This window comes from Xiphophorus maculatus, chromosome 15 (assembly GCF_002775205.1).
Source record: "Xiphophorus maculatus strain JP 163 A chromosome 15, X_maculatus-5.0-male, whole genome shotgun sequence".
Classification (NCBI taxonomy): domain Eukaryota; kingdom Metazoa; phylum Chordata; class Actinopteri; order Cyprinodontiformes; family Poeciliidae; genus Xiphophorus; species Xiphophorus maculatus.
The window spans coordinates 9,360,061-9,382,234 of record NC_036457.1 but is presented as its reverse complement, the minus strand read 5'-3'; the positions used below and the strand labels follow the sequence as shown (position 1 = coordinate 9,382,234).

The 22,174-nt window shown below is 37.7% G+C and overlaps 2 protein-coding genes and 1 long non-coding RNA gene across 3 annotated transcripts; 2 read left to right on the top strand and 1 right to left on the bottom strand.

The window, feature by feature from the left end:
- The first annotated feature begins 2,726 nt into the window (after nt 1–2,726).
- Nucleotides 2,727–3,581, top strand: LOC111611391. Its single transcript, XR_002754036.1, has 3 exons — nt 2,727–2,793; nt 2,905–2,973; nt 3,058–3,581. It is a non-coding gene; the product is annotated as an uncharacterized LOC111611391 (long non-coding RNA).
- A 7,932-nt stretch (nt 3,582–11,513) lies between these two features.
- sod2 (superoxide dismutase 2) lies at nt 11,514–14,178 on the bottom strand. The gene is made up of 5 exons (XM_005802615.2): nt 14,021–14,178; nt 13,033–13,238; nt 12,750–12,866; nt 12,170–12,349; nt 11,514–12,082 (listed from the first exon to the last, which is right to left on the bottom strand). The coding sequence occupies exons 1-5, from the start codon at nt 14,047–14,049 to the stop codon at nt 11,937–11,939; spliced, it is 678 nt and encodes a 225-aa protein (XP_005802672.1). The 5' UTR covers nt 14,050–14,178; the 3' UTR covers nt 11,514–11,936.
- Nucleotides 14,179–14,984: 806 nt separating this feature from the next.
- Nucleotides 14,985–21,463, top strand: wtap (WT1 associated protein). The gene is made up of 8 exons (XM_005802617.3): nt 14,985–15,181; nt 15,732–15,767; nt 15,875–15,930; nt 16,026–16,084; nt 16,174–16,301; nt 17,398–17,576; nt 20,027–20,181; nt 20,269–21,463. The coding sequence occupies exons 2-8, from the start codon at nt 15,738–15,740 to the stop codon at nt 20,925–20,927; spliced, it is 1,266 nt and encodes a 421-aa protein (XP_005802674.2). The 5' UTR covers nt 14,985–15,181; nt 15,732–15,737; the 3' UTR covers nt 20,928–21,463.
- Nucleotides 21,464–22,174: the final 711 nt, after the last annotated feature.

The following is a 22,174-nucleotide window of genomic DNA, read 5'->3' as shown; positions in this document are numbered from 1 at the left end:
TGCATAGCATTGTGTTTGTGATACAATCTAAATATGAATAGATTGGCCAAACTAAATGTTATTTCTGTGGTGTAAGGTTCTGAATATGTGTTGTGTTGCTGGAGCTACAAACACAGAGAGCAGCTGAATGTAAGTATGACCAGATTCTTGCTGCAGGGTAAATGTCTTTTCCCAAGTTGTTGCAAAGTTCTTCTATCACCATTCCATCATCCCTTCATGTTTTTTTAAACTAGGTCATGGAAAACAGCTAAAGGAAAGTCAATCAAAGTTGTTGTTTTTATTATTATTATTATTATTATTATTATTATTATTATTATTTTATTTTATTTTACTATTTAGGCAGGTGCAAAATTTTACCTTCGGGATGATGTTAAATGACAAAAATTTGACTGAATCACAGATGACACATGTAGAAATCAGGCCGTGAGTAATGCATAGACTTATTCCAAGGTGGGCATGTTGATTTGATTTTTTTCCCACTTTTGAAAATCAGATTTCCAAGTGGAATGAAGCCATTATTTATGGGCAGATCTTGACCGAACTCTGTCTAAACATACAAATAGTTATATTCAGTGAATTAGGACATGGGTTCTGATGAGACTCATTTGTCAAATTCAAAGTAACTTTTGAAAATAAACGTTCAGAGGCATTGCAAAATATCATTAAGACTACATTTCACTATTAAAAAAGTTTTTTATTGGTCTGATGCACAATATTCTAATCTTAAATTATGCATTTTCAGAAAATTATCATAACTAATAAAAATAAAGGGCTTAGAATCATCAATCTTTGCGTAAATAATATAATATCTTTCACTTCATAAAATAAGCTACTAAAATATAAACATCTCAATTATATTATATTTCATTAGGTAACTAGTTAAAGGAGCTAAAACCAAAAATGTATTTGGAATGCTGATCAACCAGTGTGCAACTTCAAGAGAGAAATATTTTACACAATTCTAAATATTTGAATTTAATGTAAAAGACCACCACAAAGTAATGCATAACTATGAACGCTAAAAAGTGGGAAACTTTGCAAGGCACTACAGGTGAGAGTTCATCTTACAAACAGTGAAAGTTTGCACAGGTTATCAGAAGTTTTTCCAGAAAGAAACAGTCTATAACAAATGTCACCAAATAGTTCAAGCCAGTGGACTTGGGAAAAACCATTAAAGAACCTCAAGACAAATTGCAGATAGACAAGTCAATTAGATCATTTTAAAGGGAGGCAGTAAGAAAGTGTTAGAGTATGAAGTAAGTATGGAGACAAGAAAGAATGCTTTGTGAGCCTCTTTTTCTACCAGACTGCTAGTTTAACTGCCAACAATGCATCTGTTCCTGAACACAGCAGTAAGTATGGAAAATCCCCTGGCAGAAAGATTCTCAATCAGAGCGAGATAAACACACATGACTGGAAACTAGGACATGAACTCTGTTTGCCCTCCTAGGTAACTCTGACCTGTGCCTCTAAGGTTTATCCCCACATATGAACGGGGTCATTTTCATCCATCAGATCCTCTCATGCTTCCCTTCTGTTTTTGTTTTCATTCCCCAGAAGCAAAGGGTTCGTTATGCCACATTCAAGAATTTTAAACTAATCAATAATCCCCCCCTTGTGGCTTTGGTTATTGAGGTGCAGGCCAGTTTCTAATTTTATTTTTGCTTTTCCTATAGTCACCATTTCACTCAGCACTCACTCTTGTGAGGCCCCGAAGCAGGAGAAGACGAGAGACGGAAAGGATTTTATGGGAAAATGATGTTTTCCAAACTTTGACCTCAATTTTTTTTCTTCTCTTTGTAAAGTACCTTGTGTTGTGACCCAGTCATTTTTTCCATGCTACTTTCTGCTTCTAATTTTCCATGTGGAGATGTGCTTGGACAGACAATGGAATATATCAGGCAAGAGGGGTGAATGGATGCTGATAGATTCTAGCAAAAAAAATGACAGAAAGACGTCTACTCTCTCCAGTATGATCTCATCGTGTGTGACATACGAAGTCTGGCGAGACACGTTTGCTATGTTTATTAAATCTGAGCATATATTGAAGTTTTAGATTTTTAGTCAGTGTTTATATTCTTCTCTCTGCTGTCGGAGCCCTTGGATGTTAAAGGTAACAAGAGTGGATGTTCCACCACATCCCACCTGTCCAAAAACATATCATTGCAATTCTATTCACTTAGGGCATTGCAATTCTATTCACTTAGGGGCACACGGTTCCGATGACATCAGCTGCATGACTGCACCAGGCAGTTTTCTGACGGCCAACACTGGAAGGTAACTGGAACTAATACAAAGGTTCAAATATCCTGCGCATTAAGACAGGGATCATGCTTTTCCATCTTGTATAATTTAATTGATTAGGAGAGACAAATTGTTCATGTCAAAATAAAAGTGTTTCCTTTAGCTACGGATAGGGGTAGGCAGTCACTTCTTCACTTTGAATCTCATTGTAGTCAGAGATAAAACCAATTCCACCTGTGTAGTAGAAGCTTCATTCTGTGTTTTCTAGGGCTCATATGCTGGCACCGTGCTCCAGTATCAAACCATCACCCCTCTCTGGAGGGTGGGAGCATTTTATGTAGTTTCTGTTTAAATAAAGTCATGCAAAGTAGCAGCTAGCTAGCATGACAGATTTGATTGCCAACTTGTACCAGAGATTTTTGTTGATATTATGTTGCGCTCATGTTGACTTAGCTGTTTTTCTCCTCCTACCATCTCTCTGCAGGTTTAGTCGGGAAGGTGCAGCTTCATTTGGTCTTCATCAAGCGTAACCAGGAGTTGCATTTAGAGGTGCAGGTTCTCCATGACTCCATGGTTCTCTCATCTCCAGTTGTAACTCAGCTTCAGCTTAAAGACTGTTTTCTACCAATCTCAGTTTGAGTACTTGTCTTCCTCCTGCAGTCTGTCCTAATTTGATTAACCTCTTCCTGGATTCCTGGATCGTCCTCCCGTGCCACTGATCTCACCTGGGTAAGTTGCAGTCAGTCCATGTCCTCCTGGGATCTGACTCATGCTTCACTGATTTCTCCAGGCTCATGTTTGATTGTCCCACAGCGCTTCTTGGATTGTCTCATTGTATCATCGCTCTGAATCCCTACTCGTTTGTCCACTCTCCACTGCCTTCCCTGCCGCTTCTTTTCCTGGAAACACCAACAAGTAACCAATATTGACAGAACTACTCACCTGCTTTCAACCAATCTCAGCTTTAGTGGAAATACATACCATCGTCATGATCAGCAGCAAGCCCAGCTCTTACTCTCCCTCAGCCTGCACATCTTCCATTATTCTACACACCCATATTAATCATTTACCTTTTCCCCCAATGTGGACCCAGCTGGTTTCCCTTTCCTGCCACCGTTTCCACAGCTAGATCCTGTTATGCTCATAATAAACTCTTTTCACTTACCTCATCCGTGTCCGTATTTGTCGTCTGCACCAGAGTCAAACTGCCCAAACATGACAGTTCTGTCTCTGTTATCTGTATAGTCTACTGGATGAATAACAGTGTGCATGTTGCCTTTGATGCATAGCTGTATGCAGTATGTTAATTCACAAAGGTCAACTTCAAGTTCACTTAATCAGTCTGATTCAATATGCTAGAGTTTATCAAGTTATTGTATTGAAATATACAGAACTACTGTATCTGTAATGTTTATGTTGTATATTATAATGTTTCTAATTAGTTTATGTTTTTCCAACAGAACCCACACACAAACCCTACCACACCCTTCAAAATAAAGTACAGTAACTTCATTCCTTTAACTCTATTTTTTTTCTTCCATTCTCCTCTGTACATAACAAGTTTCCTGACCTCTAAATCTTTGCGTAATTGCTACCAGCTCAAATCTATACAGTCTTCCAAATACTATCAGCAACAGTCAGAAAATGTTTTGGTGAAATGTCCTTCACATCAAATTGGAAAGCACAGTCCTTTTTTTAAGGATGATGAGAAAAATTTGAACTGACAAACATAAACAGGGTCTTCTCCTCTGAGTCTCGTGCTCTGGTGATCAATCGATTCAGCAATTGCCACATTCTTGTCAAAGTCGGGACCCAGTAAAACACTTCTTCTACTTTCAAAGAGTCTCTAGCTTGCTTGCGAGAAAAAGTAATTCCCTCCTGGAAGTACAAATTACATCAGCAACAGGAGAAAATCAGCAGCCAACAAATACTGTTGTAGATGCTTTCATAATGAGTTGGATTTCTAATCTAACCTTATCAAAAATGGGAGAAGTGTAATGCACAAAATAAAAGGGGAAATCTCCTGTAGCCTTTGAACATTAAACAATGGCACATTTAAAGATCAAATCTTTCATAAATATTGTAGTATGAGGATTTAAATAATCCCATCATTAAATATGATTTTCTGTAATTACAGCATTAGCCTGTCATAAAAGTAGTGATTCCACATTCTGGATTTGTCAACTGGTAAGAAGTTAGTCCAAGGCTGAACAGAAATCAATGTTATTCTGTTTCAACACTATACATGACCTGAACTTGTAAGGAGAATAACGTCACATCTTGGAAGTCCCATTATGCTACAACCTTATTTATGCCAACAAAAAGCATGTGTACACATAGTATATATCCTGTATATAGTCCTTCCCAGGCCTGACCTAACTTTAGTTTTCACATAAGCATGTCAGGTTAACAGCATAACAAGTACTTTTAATGTGACACGGATAGTTGTTCTTGGACTGAATTGTGGCAAGTGTTAGCAGAATGCTCTAATGCCAGGCAGGTTCTAAAGAGCACAACTACAATACAGCTGGGTTTTTACTACATTAAAACCCTCTTTTGTTGTTCTGTTTTATATACGAAATGTAATGTGACCATCTGTTTCAAGTCTAAGAATTTGAGCAAAGAACCTAAGCTAGCCTTCTAGACTCACATTTGTGCATCTGCCAAATACCGTTAAGACTGTTTCCATTCACCATTGAATGTAAAAACCCTGCAGCAGCAGAGGGAAAAGTTGGAAATAGCTCAAAAGAATAAGAAGTTAGGCCTCAAGTGGCAATATAGATTTAGTGAGCCAAATGAATCATGAAGCTGTGAATCAACTTAATGTGAATGTTGCTCAAACTTTAGCTTCAGTTAAAAGATAAACTTGCAATTTTCATGATGAAACCTTTTGGGGTAAACTGCAACACTTTTAAAGCAAACTGTATTTTCAGGCAAATGTGTTATGAAATGATAATTTTAGGTTTTTCAAACAAAAACGGAGTGCACACTGGATAAATCTATCATTATGACAGAGTTCTGTGTTTCAGTCTGGACAGCTTAAATCAGCTGTTGTAGGTACTTTTTTTCTACGTTAGCATTTTATGTTAGAAGATTTGTCATTCTCTCTCTCAAAACAAAAACAGCTGCTCGTATCTGTACCTTTGAAGAGTGAAAAAAATTAAAGACATGCATTATGGTATTTACATACACTTACAACCAGATATACATATATTTTTTTCATCTTGCATTATGTTGTTTATTACTGTCGTATATGAGACTTATTACATTTTTCATATTAGAATGACTACGTACGGTCAGAGTAATTAACAAGATAGTTGCCTGCATGATTTTTTTTCATTCAAACTTTATTTATTTATTTATACCTTTGTGTACAGTCTGGGTAAATAAAGATGATGGCTTAATGACTTTTTAAGCTTCTACTAGATTAAATTATTATATTGCAGTAATTACAATAATTAGAGACAAACCTGTGATGACATACTCTAAGGCAGTGCTACCCAACCATGGTCCTCAAGGCAGACTGCCCTGCATGTTTTAAATGTTTCCCTGCTTCAACACACCCCTTTCAGATGATTCAAAAGCCTGTTAATCAGCCATCAATTGAAATCATGTGTGCTGAAGCAGGGAAATGCCTAAAACATGCAGGGCAATGTGTCTTGAGGACCAGGGTTGAAAAACATTCAACTGCACTGGAAAAAGATGGGTTCTGTGTCCAAAAATAAACGACATCTAGTGTAAAATGTGTTTCTGAAAAAAAGAAAAGCACCTTATGAAGATGAAGGTTGAAGTTGGACAAGGAGTCATTATCCATAATGAGTCAACCCTTGAAGCCATTTCCTTAGACACAACACAAAAACCCAGATTGCAATTTGCAAATGCGCTAAGGAAAGAAGATCTTAATTTTTGGATGCGTGTCCTGTGGTTTCATGAAACTTAAATTGAAGTGTCTGACTAAAATGCTCATCGTTATAATTAGAGGAAAAGGAAGAAGCTTGGAAACCTGAAAACACCATCCCAATTGTTTAGGTTTGGGCTATTGGCGTCATGCTGTAGAACGGGTGCGGCAGTTCTTTCAGGATGACAGATATATATTGTATGTGTTACTTTATATATTCTCTCATAAAAAAACTGTTTTGCCATAAAACAACATATAACATATAATGCAAAATATAACATATAAGTTTAAAATATTAACCAGAATTTGCTGGGCAACTCATAATTTAATCTGGCAAAATTTGGATTTTGCCTTTTATTGGAAATAGGTCTCTTCAAATTCAAACACTAATAATGAAAAACAATACAAAGGGAAAGTGGTAGTTTGATTTTCAGTTTAAAAATTAGCATAGGCTAATAAATTGAAGTACTTGCCCCTTCAATTTATTAGAAGTGGTTTTTAATCTTTTACTGTACTTTCTCCAGCAAACTATGCTCACAATGAGCCATTCTTTTCATCATATCCTTGCAGTTCATCTATCATTTTATCTTTGATCTCTCAGATTTTTTTTCTTTTCTAGATGCTTGCTAACCTCGTGGCAAACCTTTACCCAAAACAAAATCCATATTTGAATAATTTATAGTGTGTCAAATTTCTACTGAAACTAAAATGTGCTAGGGTGTCTGCTTAAAGAATTACACTGGTGCAAGATGAATATTTAAAGAAACAGCTTTTTTCCATATGTTAGATCCAAGTTAATGCCTGGTCTCATAAATAAGCATACCAATCACTTTGACTTTTTATTTTAGTAAAATTATCTTTAAAAACCTGGCTCATAAGTTGAGAATCTATAAGAAACTGAATGAGCCACCAAGCATTGCTAATGACTTGAAATGATGTTTTTGTGCCCATCTCTTGTGTGTAAAATACCACCTCCACGGAGACGGATGCATCACGTTAAGTGGGATCATTTTTGGATCATCAAGAGCATTCCCAGGATTAGATCCAGTCTGCTGCGCATGAAGGACGGTTATTGTATTATGGTGCTCTAGCTGCTGGGAATCATCCAGTTTCCCTGAGCTTTCCTCCTCATCTCCCTTCCTCTGACGTCCTGAACCGGCAGCCAAAAAGGATCTGCTAAGTGCTGACTCTCATCACAGCAGGAGAAAAAGAGACACAGATTCTGGGGAGGAAAATGTTTTCATTCTTAGGGTCAAATCCAACAGGATTATTATCACATTACACACCAAAGGACCTTAGATGCCTAGATGAGTAGTACACTAATGTATGAAACAACATCAGCTAATAACAGAAGGACAAATATGTGGAAAGAAATAATTCCCAAACAAACTTGATCAGGGTTCCATTGCTTCCAAGTTTCAAAAAAGCTTATGTACAGATTATGATGATCCTGTAAAATAATTGTTCAATTATGGATACAAGGCTTTTATGTTTGGAGCCATGATCCCTGTATGAACCACATTTTGCAACAATTGGATCTTTCTATTTTTCAGAAAGAAAACTCTGAGATTTCCGTGTGGAATTTCCAAGCCTGAATTAATCCAACATGAACCAAAATGACCTCAGTTTTTGCAGTGATTTATACCGCCATGCTGCCTAAAGGATGTCCCAAGCCTTTGGACTCACTGGAGTAAAGACCAGCTGTTACATAACTACAAATAATTTAACAGACACACACAGTCACACCCTGTTGCTAAAACAATCTTTTCCTCTCTTTTAAAGGCAGACTTTCTAAAGTGACTGAGAGACTTTCAAAGCAGAGTTACGGAAATTTACTGTGCGCACCTTTACTTTATTCTGGCTCCTGGGAATGTGCATCTGTCTGCATGGTGTTTTCACCAGCCATGATGAATCAATCATCCACAGACTGCAGTACTAAAGCTTCCTGTAGAGTCCCACAGCCTCTGAAATGTCTGCTTCCTGGCACTCAGCACCTGGTTGAGCATTCAGACCCAGGCTGAGACCCAAACGGGTGCCCTGAATTTTTCTCTGACACCCTATCTGCCAGGAGCAGTGCATGAGAAGCCCTGGAAAGTTTTACTTCTTTAATGCTGACTCTATTCAAGTCCAACTAGGACAATGGCAGCTTGTGTATAAGACAAACAGTGTAGGTATAGTTCACTTAGAAGCTTGTCAGATGGAACCTAGATGAGCAACGACAACGCCCAGGGCAACAATATGAAGCGTTAATAGGATATGTTAAGCTGTAATCAAACGTAATACAAAAATCAGAATTGTAATCTATCAAAGATGAGTCAGAAGGATGGATGACTACACTTCAATTCAGGATTGATATTCATTATGAATTAAATTAATGTCTACTCTTATTAGTTAATAATTATTAGTAAAGACAACAAAAAACAGACACAAATAGATAGAAATACGCATGTGACTAACTCAAATGCTACTGAAAGCTGAAAGGGGAGGCTTCATGAATAACAAATTAGATATTCAGAATGTTTTTAGAAACTTCATTACAGTCTAACTTTTGTCAAAAAAAAATTTAAAGGAAGGGGTATGAGGCATAATTTTGAGCAGAAAGTTTTAGGAGGGAAAAAAGAGGAGTAATTCAAAGTTTTAGACCCATGTGGGGGTAAGTCAACTTCTCCCACCAGAACCTAAACAATAAAAATACAAACGTGTGGTCTGCAAATATGTTTGTTCACTCAGAACTGACAGCATCACTCAAAGTCTGCCACAGTTCTGTTTCTAATTTGGCTGGTGGGGAAATTTTAAGCATGTTTTGTGTTCAGATTTGAAGCTCACTAGAAATGGAAAGTTCTGGTCAAGGTCATCGGATGTTGTGGTGGTTTCTCATTTTAAATTTGAAACCAAGTTATACAAGAGAGGCAAAACATTAAAAAATATATATTTTATTCAACTACGGACAACCGAAGCTAACAGAAATACTTATCCATAACCAAATCTGAACGGGGTGATTAGTCCTTGTTCAGATTTGGCTGTGCAAGGCTTCTTGCTGTTTTTTTAATGCCTTAGTTTCACTCAGAACTCTTGGGACACTGCCCTAAGAGACAGACACTTTCCTCATAAGGTTGACTGGCCAATCAGAGTTAGACTTCAGGAAACATACATCCATGCAAAATCGATTCTGTTTTTTTGCCCAAGTCAAATGCTTTAAACTCATGAATAGACCAAGAACGTAAGCATACTATCCTTGAAGATAAAACAGGCTCGTTCCATATTCAAGGATTCAAACGTGTAATCGTTTGACTAAAAAGACAGTTTTCAGAGTTTAACAAATTAATCTATACTTAGACATAACTAATATGTTATTTCTGAATCTGTAAACTAGTTTCTAAAGATTGAATATGAACATGTGTTCTGACAGATATTCAGATAAGACTCTCGACATGACACTTCAAGGTAATAAAAACGTCAAGACTCAAAATGCCATATGTGTACAAGAGAGCTTCTAATGACTAATGTAAGATTAGTCATAAGAAGCTAGTTTCACAGAAATTTGGAGCAAAGCAGTTTCTATGACTGCAAGGTCATGCGTATGGGTTAATGTTTAGTACATTTATTAAGTTACTTTTATAATTTAGCCAAATAATCAGCTAAAGCACAAAAATAAATGCAACCGTTTATCCGGCTTAGCTGAGGTAGTTTCAGAACTCATGCATTGACAATGAAAAAATGGATGCAAAACAAACCCTCACGCCAGTATCATTGCATGCCTCCATATACCACAGAGATTCAGCAGCACCAGCAGTTGAGCTTGTGTTTCAAATGATATGTGTGTTGTGGGTTTGAAATAAGCTCAACAAAGTCTGGGCAACTCAGAGGAAATAACTTTAAAATATTTGTCCAACATTTTCCAATTCTCATTCCAGAGGTTATATATTCTGCATTTTGTTCAAATTAAATTTCCTTTTTGCACAAATGAGCCTCAGCAAAAAGAGAGTCTGCTATATTTCTTCTGGTAATCCTCTTATTAGCTAGTAAAACTTTGTTTTTGAGGCATAGCCATATTTGACTTTTGGAACTCCTCTGTTTTGGGTGGTTGAATTCACTTTTCCAAATTAGTTTCCTTTGCCTTCGTAAAGGAAACTAATCGGCCTATTTATGATTCACTAACCACAATTTGTTATGTACCAACAATAGTTCAACCGCTGAATGTCTTCTGTTGAAACTATTGCAGAACAACTAATGCCATATAATTAGTTGCATGAACGCTTGTAACTGAGTTGACAGACCTGGTTACAGGTCACAGTTGTGAGTGGTGCTTTTGTAAATTTGAGCTTGAAAACACTGCCGTCTGGTGGCTGAAAGAAAAAGTGCACAAAGTAAGGCCTCTATTTTCTTCATACAATATGTACGTTTTATAAGTTTGAGTACACTTTTAACAACAGTGCTGCAGTTTGTTGATGAAAGGTGTTTTGGAGAACGTTCTCATTTCTTTTGCTAGGAAGAGACTGAAAACATTTCTGAACCATTTCCATCGAAAGTACACTTAGTACTTTGTCTCCTTTCTGGACAACCCCTAACATGATGCAGAAAACGCTGCTCATTCTTGTCCAGGACCTTCTGGAGGTTTAATCCTATTAGAAGTGGGCAGTTTCTCTCTTCTGCTGCTTGAATGGACAAGCAGCAGAAGAACTAAGAATGGACAAATTCACTGACTCAATGAAAGTAGCTGCACTTCCTTAGATTTTTTTTTTGTTTATTATTTAGATAACTGTACCATATGATTATCTAAATTTGACTAATGTGTTGTAATTAGGTTTGAATTACCGTAATTGTATGTGAAATTGAACTCAGTAAGATTCTACACAATTTAACAAATTTTCGACGAAAAAACCCAGAGATGACCTGAGTTGGCACCATTTAATAACAGAATTAAATCTCAGGTGACTAATGATGAAAATTACACTCGGAAGTTGCAAGCTCTCTCAAAGTATATAAACCTCCCCATGTTACCTAATTTGTAGAGAATCCACAGGCAAAACAGTCTGCTCTTAGAATCCAAAGCAAATTACTATAATCATCTCATTAATGCAACCTCTTAAAAACATTTTGTTTCTGGTACTGAAGTGGACATTGCATTACTTCAACTTGTACTTAAAACATAATGGCAACCCAGGCTACTCCAGCAAGGACACACATATTGCTTAAACTAGATAAAAAATATTGAGTTACAGTACTGAAAAGCTCAATTCAGAATTAAAGATGACCTACATTGTCTGATTTCAGTATGAATTATCCAGTTATTCATTCATTGCTGGTAATCCAGACATTACCAGCAAGTGTAGTGTCCAGGACAATTTGTAAAACATAGAAGTCAAGCCTGTACAATTGAAACACTATTTTATTATATTACATCAAAAACATGGACAGCCGTTATGTTGTCTGATCCTAGTGTCACTTATTTGGACAAAAACACACCTTTTTAAGTATGCACCCATGTGGCACCAGTTAGTTGGGTATGAAAAGCAAGAGGCAGGTTCTATGTCAAAAGGTGGCCAGTTTTTGTGCGCTTTAACAAGACTCTGGTGGTTTGCATTTGCAGAAGTCTTTGGTTTTCAGATTTCTTTCCTTAATTAAAGGGGATGTGGTTTGTTTTAAACAGCAAAGCACTTTGAATTGTTTATTTTTATGAATGCTACAGACATCTTTGAATGGCAAGTGCTGCTTAACCAAAAATGTTTTTTATATCCATTATTTGAAAGGTTTTGATAAAAGGTGCTATTGGGTGCTGACTAAAGAGCCTTTTCTACTTTTTGGCAATCTGTAGACGTTCGTGCACGTTCTCCCAGTTGATTACATTCCAGATAGCCTTCACATAGTCAGGGCGCACATTCTTGTACTGGAGATAGTAGGCATGCTCCCATACGTCAATGCCAAGGAGAGGGATGAGGCCTACGGTGGTAAAAAATAAATGTACATGACAATGAAATACTAGAAGTGGATGGTCCCATCTGATTCACTTCGCCATTTTAAACAAACCTGTAGTGCCCTGCAGTGGATCCTGGTTAGCACAAGCAGCAATGCGAAGTCGTCCGCTCTCCTTGTCGTAACCGAGCCATCCCCAGCCTGAGCCCTGAACAGCTACCGTGACAGCTGCCATCTTCTCTTTCATCTTCTGGTAGGAGCCAAAGTCCCGTTTGATGGCCTCCATCAGCTCCCCTGAAAGACAGATCTTTACTTTAGAGCAATAACATCCATGATCAGGAGTAAGTCTCAGTAAAACTAACTTGCAGGCTACAAAGTTAACAGTCAGTAAGCAATAAGTGTCCTCCACAGGCTGAAATACTTCAGAAAGTTGTGGCATTTTAAAGCCACCGAGGAAGTGCAATAAATTTTCCCACACTGTCAGTTAGCACATTTCCCTGACTAATCCAAGTCAGGGAGATCAAAACAAAACAAAAAACACAACCACTCAAATTATGTCTCTGCAAACTAGCAAATCACTTTGACCTACTGATTTATTCATGTTCAATATACACTATTATTTTAGGTTGGAAGTAAGTTTTCTTAAGAGTTAGAAAACTAAAACAAACAAAATAAGGTTTTGTTTCTGCCTCACCTTGGGGTTCACCGCCACTATTTGGTGAGAGATTCGTCCAAAAGATGGTGTGATTAATGTGGCCACCTCCATTAAACTTTAAAGCAGGCTGAAGGGCAACTTGTGCAGTCACATCTCCTAAAATAAGTCACACACCAGCAATGTCAAAATTTAAGAAGAATACCGATTACAGACAGATGCTTGAGGACACATAAATATGCACCCTTGGAAACGATTCTCAAACTATCCTAATTTTAAATCTGCATTCATGCAATCCTAAGTGACTTCAGGTGGCCATTTGTACCCTTTGCGAGAGCCTCCTCATATTTCTCCTCCGTAACGTTAAGGTTGTTAACATATGTGGCATGATGCTTGCTGTGGTGTAGCTGCATTATCTCTGCATTGATGTGAGGCTCCAGGGCTCCATAGTCGTATGTCAGGTCAGGAAGTGTGTGCTTCTGCCTCGATGCAGCTACCTTACAAATACTTTGGCTGAGGCTGGCAGCACACCTGGAAAGAAAACAAAACAAAGAAAAGAATAAACCAGTTGTTGATGGCACATGTAAACTGAACTTTTCCTATTTTTTTCCCACTTTACAACTACATACTTCAATCAGAATACATCGTATGACAGGCTGATCAAATGAAGCACAAATTGATTGTGAGATAAAAGGAAAACAAGATTTTTCTTTGTTTTGAATTAAGTAAAAGTGAAGGACTAGTAAGCAAGCAATCTTGAAGACCAAGGAACATAAAAAGAAATATGTCAGTAAAAATTATTGAAAAATTTAAAGCAGGATTAAGTTTTAAAACATTTTTGAAAGCTGATCACATAATTGCAAAACTGAACACAAAGGTTTTGTAAAAATGGCAACATTCTAGGGTTATAAGACAAGTTTGCAGGGCATTGTGGACTAAAGAAAATTAACTATAGATGAACAGGTGAACGTTGATTTAGTTCTGGTTATATAAAGTGGATAAACATCAACTAAATTAGCAAATAGCTTCGGCTACATTTTAAAAAAATTCTTTTTACAAAGCCACGTTTCAGTTTACAAGTGCACCGAAACATAAGAATACATAACCAAATTAACCCAAATCCTTTTTTGGTCCACCACAAACTAACATAAAGGAGTAGCTAATCTAACTTAGCATCTGACAAGCTAACTGTTAGCACGCGACATACAACTACACTATTGCAAGTTAGCATTTGACTGCCGCTAGCAAAAGCTCCACTGGTTCTCAATGCAGTTTCAGCGGTATTATTTCTCGGTAATTTTCAGCTGCCTTACCTGCGTAGTTCTCCAGCTCTGCAAAGCATGTTTCCTATAACTCTGTGCAAGATTACAGCAACTCGTGAGCAGTCCAATAAGTAATTGAAACTGCCCTTGAAAGGTGCAGCTTCAAGTTGACAGCCGAAGAGACGGTACTATTATCAGCAGATGTGGGGGTTCGTGAGGTGCGTAGGACTTATATAAGCTTGCGTGGGGACGGCGAATACCATAATAAAGAAGCACAACGAACTCCACGGTAGAATTGAGATTTTTTTAGAATAAAAAAACTCTGACAATTCCCATGTTTATCGCCTGAAATAACTCGCATTTAATTCATATGGCCTTGATTAGAATGCACTGTGATCCCGTGAGAGCAACTTGGAGATTTTAATAACTGTTTTAAACTTAGGCATTTATTATTTGTCATTATTATATTATGGAATGCTATACCCTAGCGAAAACAGTATAGTAAACAAATAAAAGATAAATAAAATAAAAATGAAAACGTGGAACCCACAGTGTGAAATGGAACTATCCGTTCCTACGTCACAAGTAATATCGGAGATCGTCTACACAGTGATGAGAACTCGCTCTTGAATATTTGAGTTAATTATAAAAGATTTTCTTTTGGGAAAAAGTTGCCATGTTCCTTAAACCAGTCTAGAATGAGTATAAATTGGTTACAAATATATGGTAAAAAATATGTCCGCATGTATGTTTCAGTCTTAGCCTAACAAGCTATTCTGAAAATACCTTGTATTATGCTCACATTTGTATTTATATATAAATTATATCTAAATAAAATTCATAAAACATTTTTGTTTTTCGGGGTCGAAGATTGCTAACATTTTAATGTATTGACAACGTGAAAGGAAAAAAAAAATTAAAAAGTAAATTTTTCTGCAGTTATAACATTTTAAACAAAAAAAGTAGGAGTGTTATCTCTTCCTTTGTGATCCCTCTTTGACATTGCTCCGCAGCAGCCTGAGTGCAATACAACCGCAGCTCGTTCAGAGCCATTCTGTTCTGTCCTCGGTGAGGAAGATGAGAGTCCGGACACCGAAGCGTGACTGAAACTTGCAAATTTCCTTTGCGAAACTTAACGTATCTCTTACATTTGGACCTGCAAGGAATTATTAAAGCCGAGTGTTTCCGGAAACACCGAAAGGAACCGACCCGGTGAGTGCTTTGATGGCGTTAGGCCTGGTAACCGCAGCCAAGAGCCCGCTAGTTTCAGGAAAAGGAGCGTAAGGGAGGGAGTCATTTCCTTCAGCGCCATTTTGTGATAACAAGGAGTCGAACCGGAGCCAAGAATTGAACGTAACATAAGTGACCGTTAAAAACACCGTAGCGTTACATCAGCGGTGTTTTAAATGTTTTTAATGTTTAGCAGGTTGGTAAATGTCATTAGCAAACAGTAGTTAACCTTGGTTAGCTTCTACACGCTGTGTCGCTGTTAACTGTTGGCTGCTGCCACACTACCGAACATTTGGCTCGACAGCGATTAGTAGCTGGTTATGGTAACTTTTAGTGGCGAATAGGTGAACGGCGCTGCAGTATCTATCCTCCATCACACACTCATTATATTTCACTATGTATTCTATGTCTTTGTATTCAAACATGGCACATTTTTATTGTGTTGCCACATTCAGCCCTTGGTAACTGAAAATATGATGTACTGACCTAAAGCTTCGGTTGCTGATCGGTTTTCTTATTTCTTTGCTGCTAGCTCACAATGACCAACGAAGAGCCTCTTCCGAAAAAGGTTAGTCCTGTCCCGCTGGTCTGTTAAGATAAATTGTTTGTAGAGCCATTTATTTCTAAAATGGTAACGGAATTATTTGACCAGTCGCTGTTTTTCTCTTCTAACAGGTTCGCCTGAGTGAGTCTGACATGAAAACCTTGACCAGAGAAGAGCTATGTACAAGGTAAACACCCTCTCTGTTTTATGTGCAAGATGATATCTAAATTAATTTCTTTTAAGTATTCTAATAACAACTTAAAAATTCTTTGTGTTTTACAGGTGGAAGCAACACGATGCATATGTCCAGGTCCTTGAAACAAAATATGCAGAGCTCTGTTGTAAGTACATTTGATGTTAGCTCATTATTACATTAGTATTTTTAGCAGTGAAATTCAACCTGATGATGCATTTGTTTTCCACACCGTAGCCAATGATGTGCCAGGACTGAAGGAGTCTGAGGAAAAGCTCAAGCAGCAGCAGCAGGAGTCTGCACGAAGGGAGAACATCTTAGTGATGCGACTTGCCACCAAGGAGCAGGAAATGCAAGAGTGCACAGTATGTATCAGTTTAACATTATTCTATTTTGTATTTAATATGTTTTTTTATTCAGAAAATAGAACTTAATTTTATACTGGAATGCCTGGAACTCTCCTGTTTTGGCATTCAGATGATGGCTGTATCAATGCTGATGCATTTTCATTAGTAATTCAAATAATGTGAAATGTTAACAACATATAACCCCTTTCAGAAAACAAATTTATGCAATATCAGATTGATTTTGACAACTGGTGGTTGAGAAAAGCCTTAGGTATTTTTCTCATGACTTTGGAAATTTTAAATATTGATCATATTGACCATTAATAATATGAGTGCAAACATTTGCAGTGCTGGCTGTCATGTTTTTTTTCACTCTGGACAGATACATTTTTGTTCTGTTTTTTAACAAACGGTTCTCAAGGAATCGTACAATTCCTTTTTTATGTTTAATTATTAATGCATTACCGTATTTTACAAGGCTTTTACTGATTGAATGCATAACACTCATCCATGGAAATCTAAGAGTGGTGGAAAATTAGTGATTCTTGCAAATGATGAATGAGCAAAGTGCTGTAAAATGGGCTATTAGGTGGATTTTCTTTTAAAAGAATTGGTATGCAGAATTACTTACCTTGATAATCTGAATTTTGTCATCCAAGTGGTGCTCAAAACTGGTAAAAAAAAGCAACAACACATGTTTATGCTGCAAGATTATTTTTGTTACAGATTCACAGTTTCTTAAATTTGAATATCCGCTTGTGCAATTTTCCCACTTACAAATAAATGTTTGGATGGAATATTGTGTTGACTGTTATACGTGGATTGCAATACATTAATGCATCCCATAACAGTAATATATTTGGCCGGTTGGATGTGATGTCATCGGCCTTAATGTCTACACCTCATAAATTTTGTAGTGGATGTGGTGCTAAAGTGCATAAGGAGGGTTGGAACATTTTAACAAAACAAACATTCATGAGTGTCATAATTGTATGCTTTCCAAATCCAAATTTTTAATGTCAGTTTTGTAGTAGAGAGCGGTTGGCAAATGAAATGAGTGAAGTTGGTTGTACTCCTATACCAGTGACTAAGTTGCATTTGTCGCATTCTGCAGACCCAGATTCAGTACCTCAAGCAAGTCCAGCAGCCGAGTGTGGCCCAGCTGCGGTCGTCCATGGTGGATCCAGCCATCAACTTGTTTTTCCTCAAAATGAAGGCTGAACTGGAACAGACTAAAGACAAACTGGAGCAGGCCCAAAATGAACTGAGTGCCTGGAAATTTACACCTGATAGGTAAAGACAATCAAAATAACTCCCCCCTTCAAACAAAAAGTCAAGACTTCCTCACGCCCCCCACCCTCACTCTCACTGCAGGCATGCAGGAACAATGGTGGGGCGGAAGGCTGACAAAATGCTGTACTGGTCACAAGACTCAGACTTTACAGAAAGCCAGTCACTGCAAAAACAAAACTGCTTTTGTTCTCTTGTACTGTGGCAGCTACATATCACATAATCTAAAGAGAAAAGACAGTATGGTCAGGTGACAATTGTGTTTCAGCTCCCGCCCCTCACCGTCCGAGGGCCTGAAGGAGTCCGGACTGTTCCGAAGAGGTGGTCGCTCACTGCCCGCACCGGATGACCCCTTCCCAACCCCTCAGCTCAAACCAGACAGTTCACACATAAAATAAAGGGCTTATGGGGGAGGTCGTGTCAGGCGGGGAGCATCCCTAGCCTAAAACATCAATTGAACATTTCAAAGAAAGCTTCCATACTTGCTTTTGTAAAGACATTTAACAGTGGATCACATCACACAATTACCTGCTAGTCTTTCTGTGAATTGTAAAGACTTCTGGACAGTCTAGACACATTTCATTCATAAGAGGAAAGTTACTAGGATTAAAAGTAAGACTTTTGGGGGAAGAGACATTAGAACTGATATAAGACTGTGAGCGGAGACAGATCCTCATCCACAAAGGGACTATGGTTCAGGCATGAGGGTCCTTTCGCCCATGCCTTTGAACATGGGCCTCCACACGGTAGAGTGTATTTAAATGTTTTATTTTGTAAATTGTTTCTTTTCCTTGCCATTTAATTTGATCTCTCGTTTCTCTTAAAGCAAACACTTACAGCAGTGTGTGTTGAAACCAAGAGGCACGATTGGTCCTCATCTTTTACACTTGTGTAAAAGTTTGCAGAACAGTTGAAATTCATTACAGAAACACACTGCTGTAGGTGCGCTCCTGTTGTCAAACTGTGAGTGCAAATGTTCTGCAGATTTTCATGTTATCAGTTGATGAGGATATATTGTTTTGTATTGTGTGTTTTTGTGATTGACCAAATAATTTCTTCCACAGCTTAGAAATTAAGTTTCCCAAATATGTGACTCAGACATTTAACTTGTGAAGCTCTCATACTCTTTTTATCTTTTAAAAAGTATTACATTCACTTTACTATAAAGCCAGACATAAAGTAGACCTTCAGTTTTTTTTCGATTACAATTAGCATAGCGGCTTATGTGCAATTTCCTAGAACTATTTTGATTCCATGTTAGGGTCATTTGTTCTAGGTGTTAAGCATTCAAACTCAATGGGCTGGACTTTCACCGTCTGTATGCCCACACATGATGACGATTTTAGTCACTTAAATGCCACAACTCAGGGGTAGTGGTGGTCAACATGATGGAAAAAGAAATGTGGGTTACTCCAAGTCGGTATCAATATTTAGGAATGATATTGCATGTTCTTGTTTTGCTGATATCATGTGGCTTTGGGTTAAAGTTGGCATTTTTATTTTTTAGTAACTTAAAGAACATTTTTTGGGGAAAAAATAAGACCAAAATTGTTAATGCAATCAAGTCATTGATATATAGTACAGTGATGACAATAACAAGGTTTTGGTAATTCAGTTTAATCTTAATGATTATCGTTGGATACAATTGCTGCTGTCTTTATTATATGTTAACTCATGGGGACAGTACCATAGGCATATATGTGTTAAAGCATTTGCAGTAATACAATTTCAACAATCACTATTGCCTTCTATACTAGTCAGTTTTAAAATAAATAGTCTTGATAATTGCAACTATAATATATTTTTCTCTTTTCTTCTGTTGAAAACTTGAACAAACGGCATCCTAAGCTGGTTGATTTTGCTGTTAACATTTTCATTGTTTTGTCTTTAAAGGGAATACTTCACAGAATCTGTGCATCATTTATTGTGCACATTAAGTTTGGTACTGATTTTCTTAGATTGAAGCATTTCTTGGTGTTTTTGTGGATGTAATGTTCTGTGACATTGCTCAAATTACTCCCAATACTTAGACACAGTAATGGTGGAAGGGTAAAAAATTTAAAAGCCACTGTGATTTTGCCTTGTACAATGTTCATCTTTCATCCATGCGCATTGTGGTAAGTTGAGGTAGACTGAAACATCATTGAAATAGTTTACTTGTCAAAATGTTTGAATTTTTAAAGCATTGGGGTAAGGAAGTTTCTTTATTCATACTGACTACATTGGTTCAGACGAGTTTAAATGGTTTGCATATATTTGTATTCAACAAACCCTTTCAAAAAGTTGCTATTCATGTTGAGGCTAGGTCTGATTGGTCATGTGGAGACTTTCTATTAGGGTTGTGGGGCGGTGATTGGCTGATACAGGCAGTGGGAACAGATCATCAGTGTCTGCCTGCCTTTTGCATTTGTCTCCTTGTTCACTGTGTGATGTGAGACTTGTTTCCCTTGCAGCCAAACAGGGAAGAAACTGATGGCCAAATGTCGGATGCTGATTCAGGAAAACCAGGAGTTGGGTAGGCAGCTATCCCAGGGACGCATCGCGCAGCTAGAGGCTGAGCTGGCCCTGCAGAAGAAGTACAGCGAAGAACTCAAAAGCAGTCAAGACGGTATGAGCAAACTTCTTTTTTCCCCTCTGTACCATATTTCAAGCAAATTTTAAAATGTCCTTTCTGTTTTTATATCATCACTTCCAGAGCTAAATGACTTTATTATCCAGCTAGACGAAGAGGTGGAAGGGATGCAGAGTACCATCCTTGTCCTACAGCAACAGTTGAAAGAATCCCGTCAGCAGCTCACTCAGTCTCAGGGCGCTTCAGCTGGAGCAGGCCCCAGTAGGACTTCACCCTCTGCCTCCAGCTCATCTGCCGAACCCTCCACTCAGCCAGAACAGGCCAATGCTCCAACCGAACAAGGAGGAAAAGACTACGGAAGGGTCTCCAATGGTCCAAGCAATAGCAACTCATCCCAAAGGAGTGAGACCACCACGCCTAGCCTGTACAGAGAGGTCAGCAGCGCCGAAGAAGACTTTCCAATGTCCCCTGTGGTTTCCAGCCCCGGTGACACCGAGACCAAACTCCCCAACCACTCAGAGGAGGCGCCAGGAAGTCAGACTGCATCCGGTAGAGTTGGAGGACCTGCCGGTTTCAGAAGCCAGCTGAGTGCGGGGTATGAGAGTGTGGACTCTCCCACAGGCAGCGAGACATCATTGACTCAACACTCGAATGACACAGACTCCACCACCGATCCCAACGAGGACAAGGCTGCCCTGGTGACCAAGGGCGCCAGGACTGCAGGGTCACGTCATGCCCAGAACGGCCTGGACTCCAACACAAGTGATGGCGCGGTTTTGTAATGTACTTAATGTGTTCTGTATTTTTTTTTATACAGTATAAAAAACAAGGCAGCAAATACATAGTCTGTAACACAGCACCGTTGTCCAAGAAGTTTTGTTTTCACCCTTGTCCCTTTGCCTGTTGTGATGCCTTTGTCACATTTGTGTTGCTTAATGGGGATATAAACAGGATTGATGTTAGATTTGAATTGCGTGAATGTATGATTTAAAACTAGTACCTTTCACTCTGTTTATTTGAGCACGGCTATGCTGTTTAAGCTATTGACACTGAAATCAGGCCGTCTGGTGTTGTAATGTGTCAAGTCAGTAACATCACTAAAAATTTCATTAGGTTCACAATATTCAAGGAGGTAATTTTTAGATGTTGGCCTGTGGGTTTTCTTCTTTTTTTGTTTTAGAATAGTTTTTATTTTCATTGGCAAAAAAATCAGTTTTGACAATTCTGTTAAAATGTTAGTAGTTCATATGCGATGTCCATATTATTCTTCAGCCCTTTTAATGTACTGACCAAATACAAATAAAGATTTTTAATACTATAGAGTGAAACCAATTATTAATAAAAATCAGGAACTTAGTATAAAAGCTCCAATTTTGGGAAAGCTTAATTTGATGTGTTGGGAAAAGGAAGTCCAAACATTGAACTAATTGATGTGCAAAAATAATCTATATTTATTTTACATTTTCAGTATTAAAAGAATCATAAAAAATAGTTTAAGACTTGTATTAATCAAGATTTGCATAAACACTTAGAAGATAGGGCATTATAGTACAGATCTTATTTTGGTATATTATTTTGATAGAGAATTTGGTAGCAGATTTACTAAATGTTTAATTATGTATTTCAGTTTAAGTGCATGATTACGTCAAAGACACATTATTTGTGTTTAATTATTTCACGGTTCTTGTGCTGTGGGGCACCATAAAATAAACTGTCACTGTGGCTATTACATCATAACGATTGATTAACCTCTGCAGACAAGCTCAGTTTTAGACCAATCCTATTAACAAGAGTGGTTGTAGCCACGCCCACCAATCCTGCTCAAAGCTGGCAGATAAATATTCCTGTTGTAAAATGTAACCTAGAATAATTAGTGAAATACATACAAATATAAATATATTTTTATAATAGATATTTATATTGACAAGCTATTTTGTTTTTTAACAAGTTGTCCATCTCTTGTATTTGATCAGTTGATGATACGTTTAAGTAATATTATTAAATATTTATTGGCAAATTAGTGGAAATG

What these genes read in the sequence shown, in the direction of transcription:
- wtap (XM_005802617.3), top strand. Translation starts at nt 15,738, where the DNA reads ATGACCAACGAAGAGCCTCTTCCGAAAAAG. An exon ending in AAGAGCCTCTTCCGAAAAAG is followed by an intron (nt 15,768 to 15,874) that starts GTTAGTCCTGTC and finishes CTCTTCTAACAG; the next exon opens with GTTCGCCTGAGTGAGTCTGA. An exon ending in AGGAAATGCAAGAGTGCACA is followed by an intron (nt 16,302 to 17,397) that starts GTATGTATCAGT and finishes CGCATTCTGCAG; the next exon opens with ACCCAGATTCAGTACCTCAA.
- sod2 (XM_005802615.2), bottom strand. Translation starts at nt 14,049, where the DNA reads ATGCTTTGCAGAGCTGGAGAACTACGCAG. An exon ending in TGAGGAGGCTCTCGCAAAGG is followed by an intron (nt 12,867 to 13,032) that starts GTACAAATGGCC and finishes GACTTATTTTAG; the next exon opens with GAGATGTGACTGCACAAGTT. An exon ending in TCCACTGCAGGGCACTACAG is followed by an intron (nt 12,083 to 12,169) that starts GTTTGTTTAAAA and finishes TTACCACCGTAG; the next exon opens with GCCTCATCCCTCTCCTTGGC.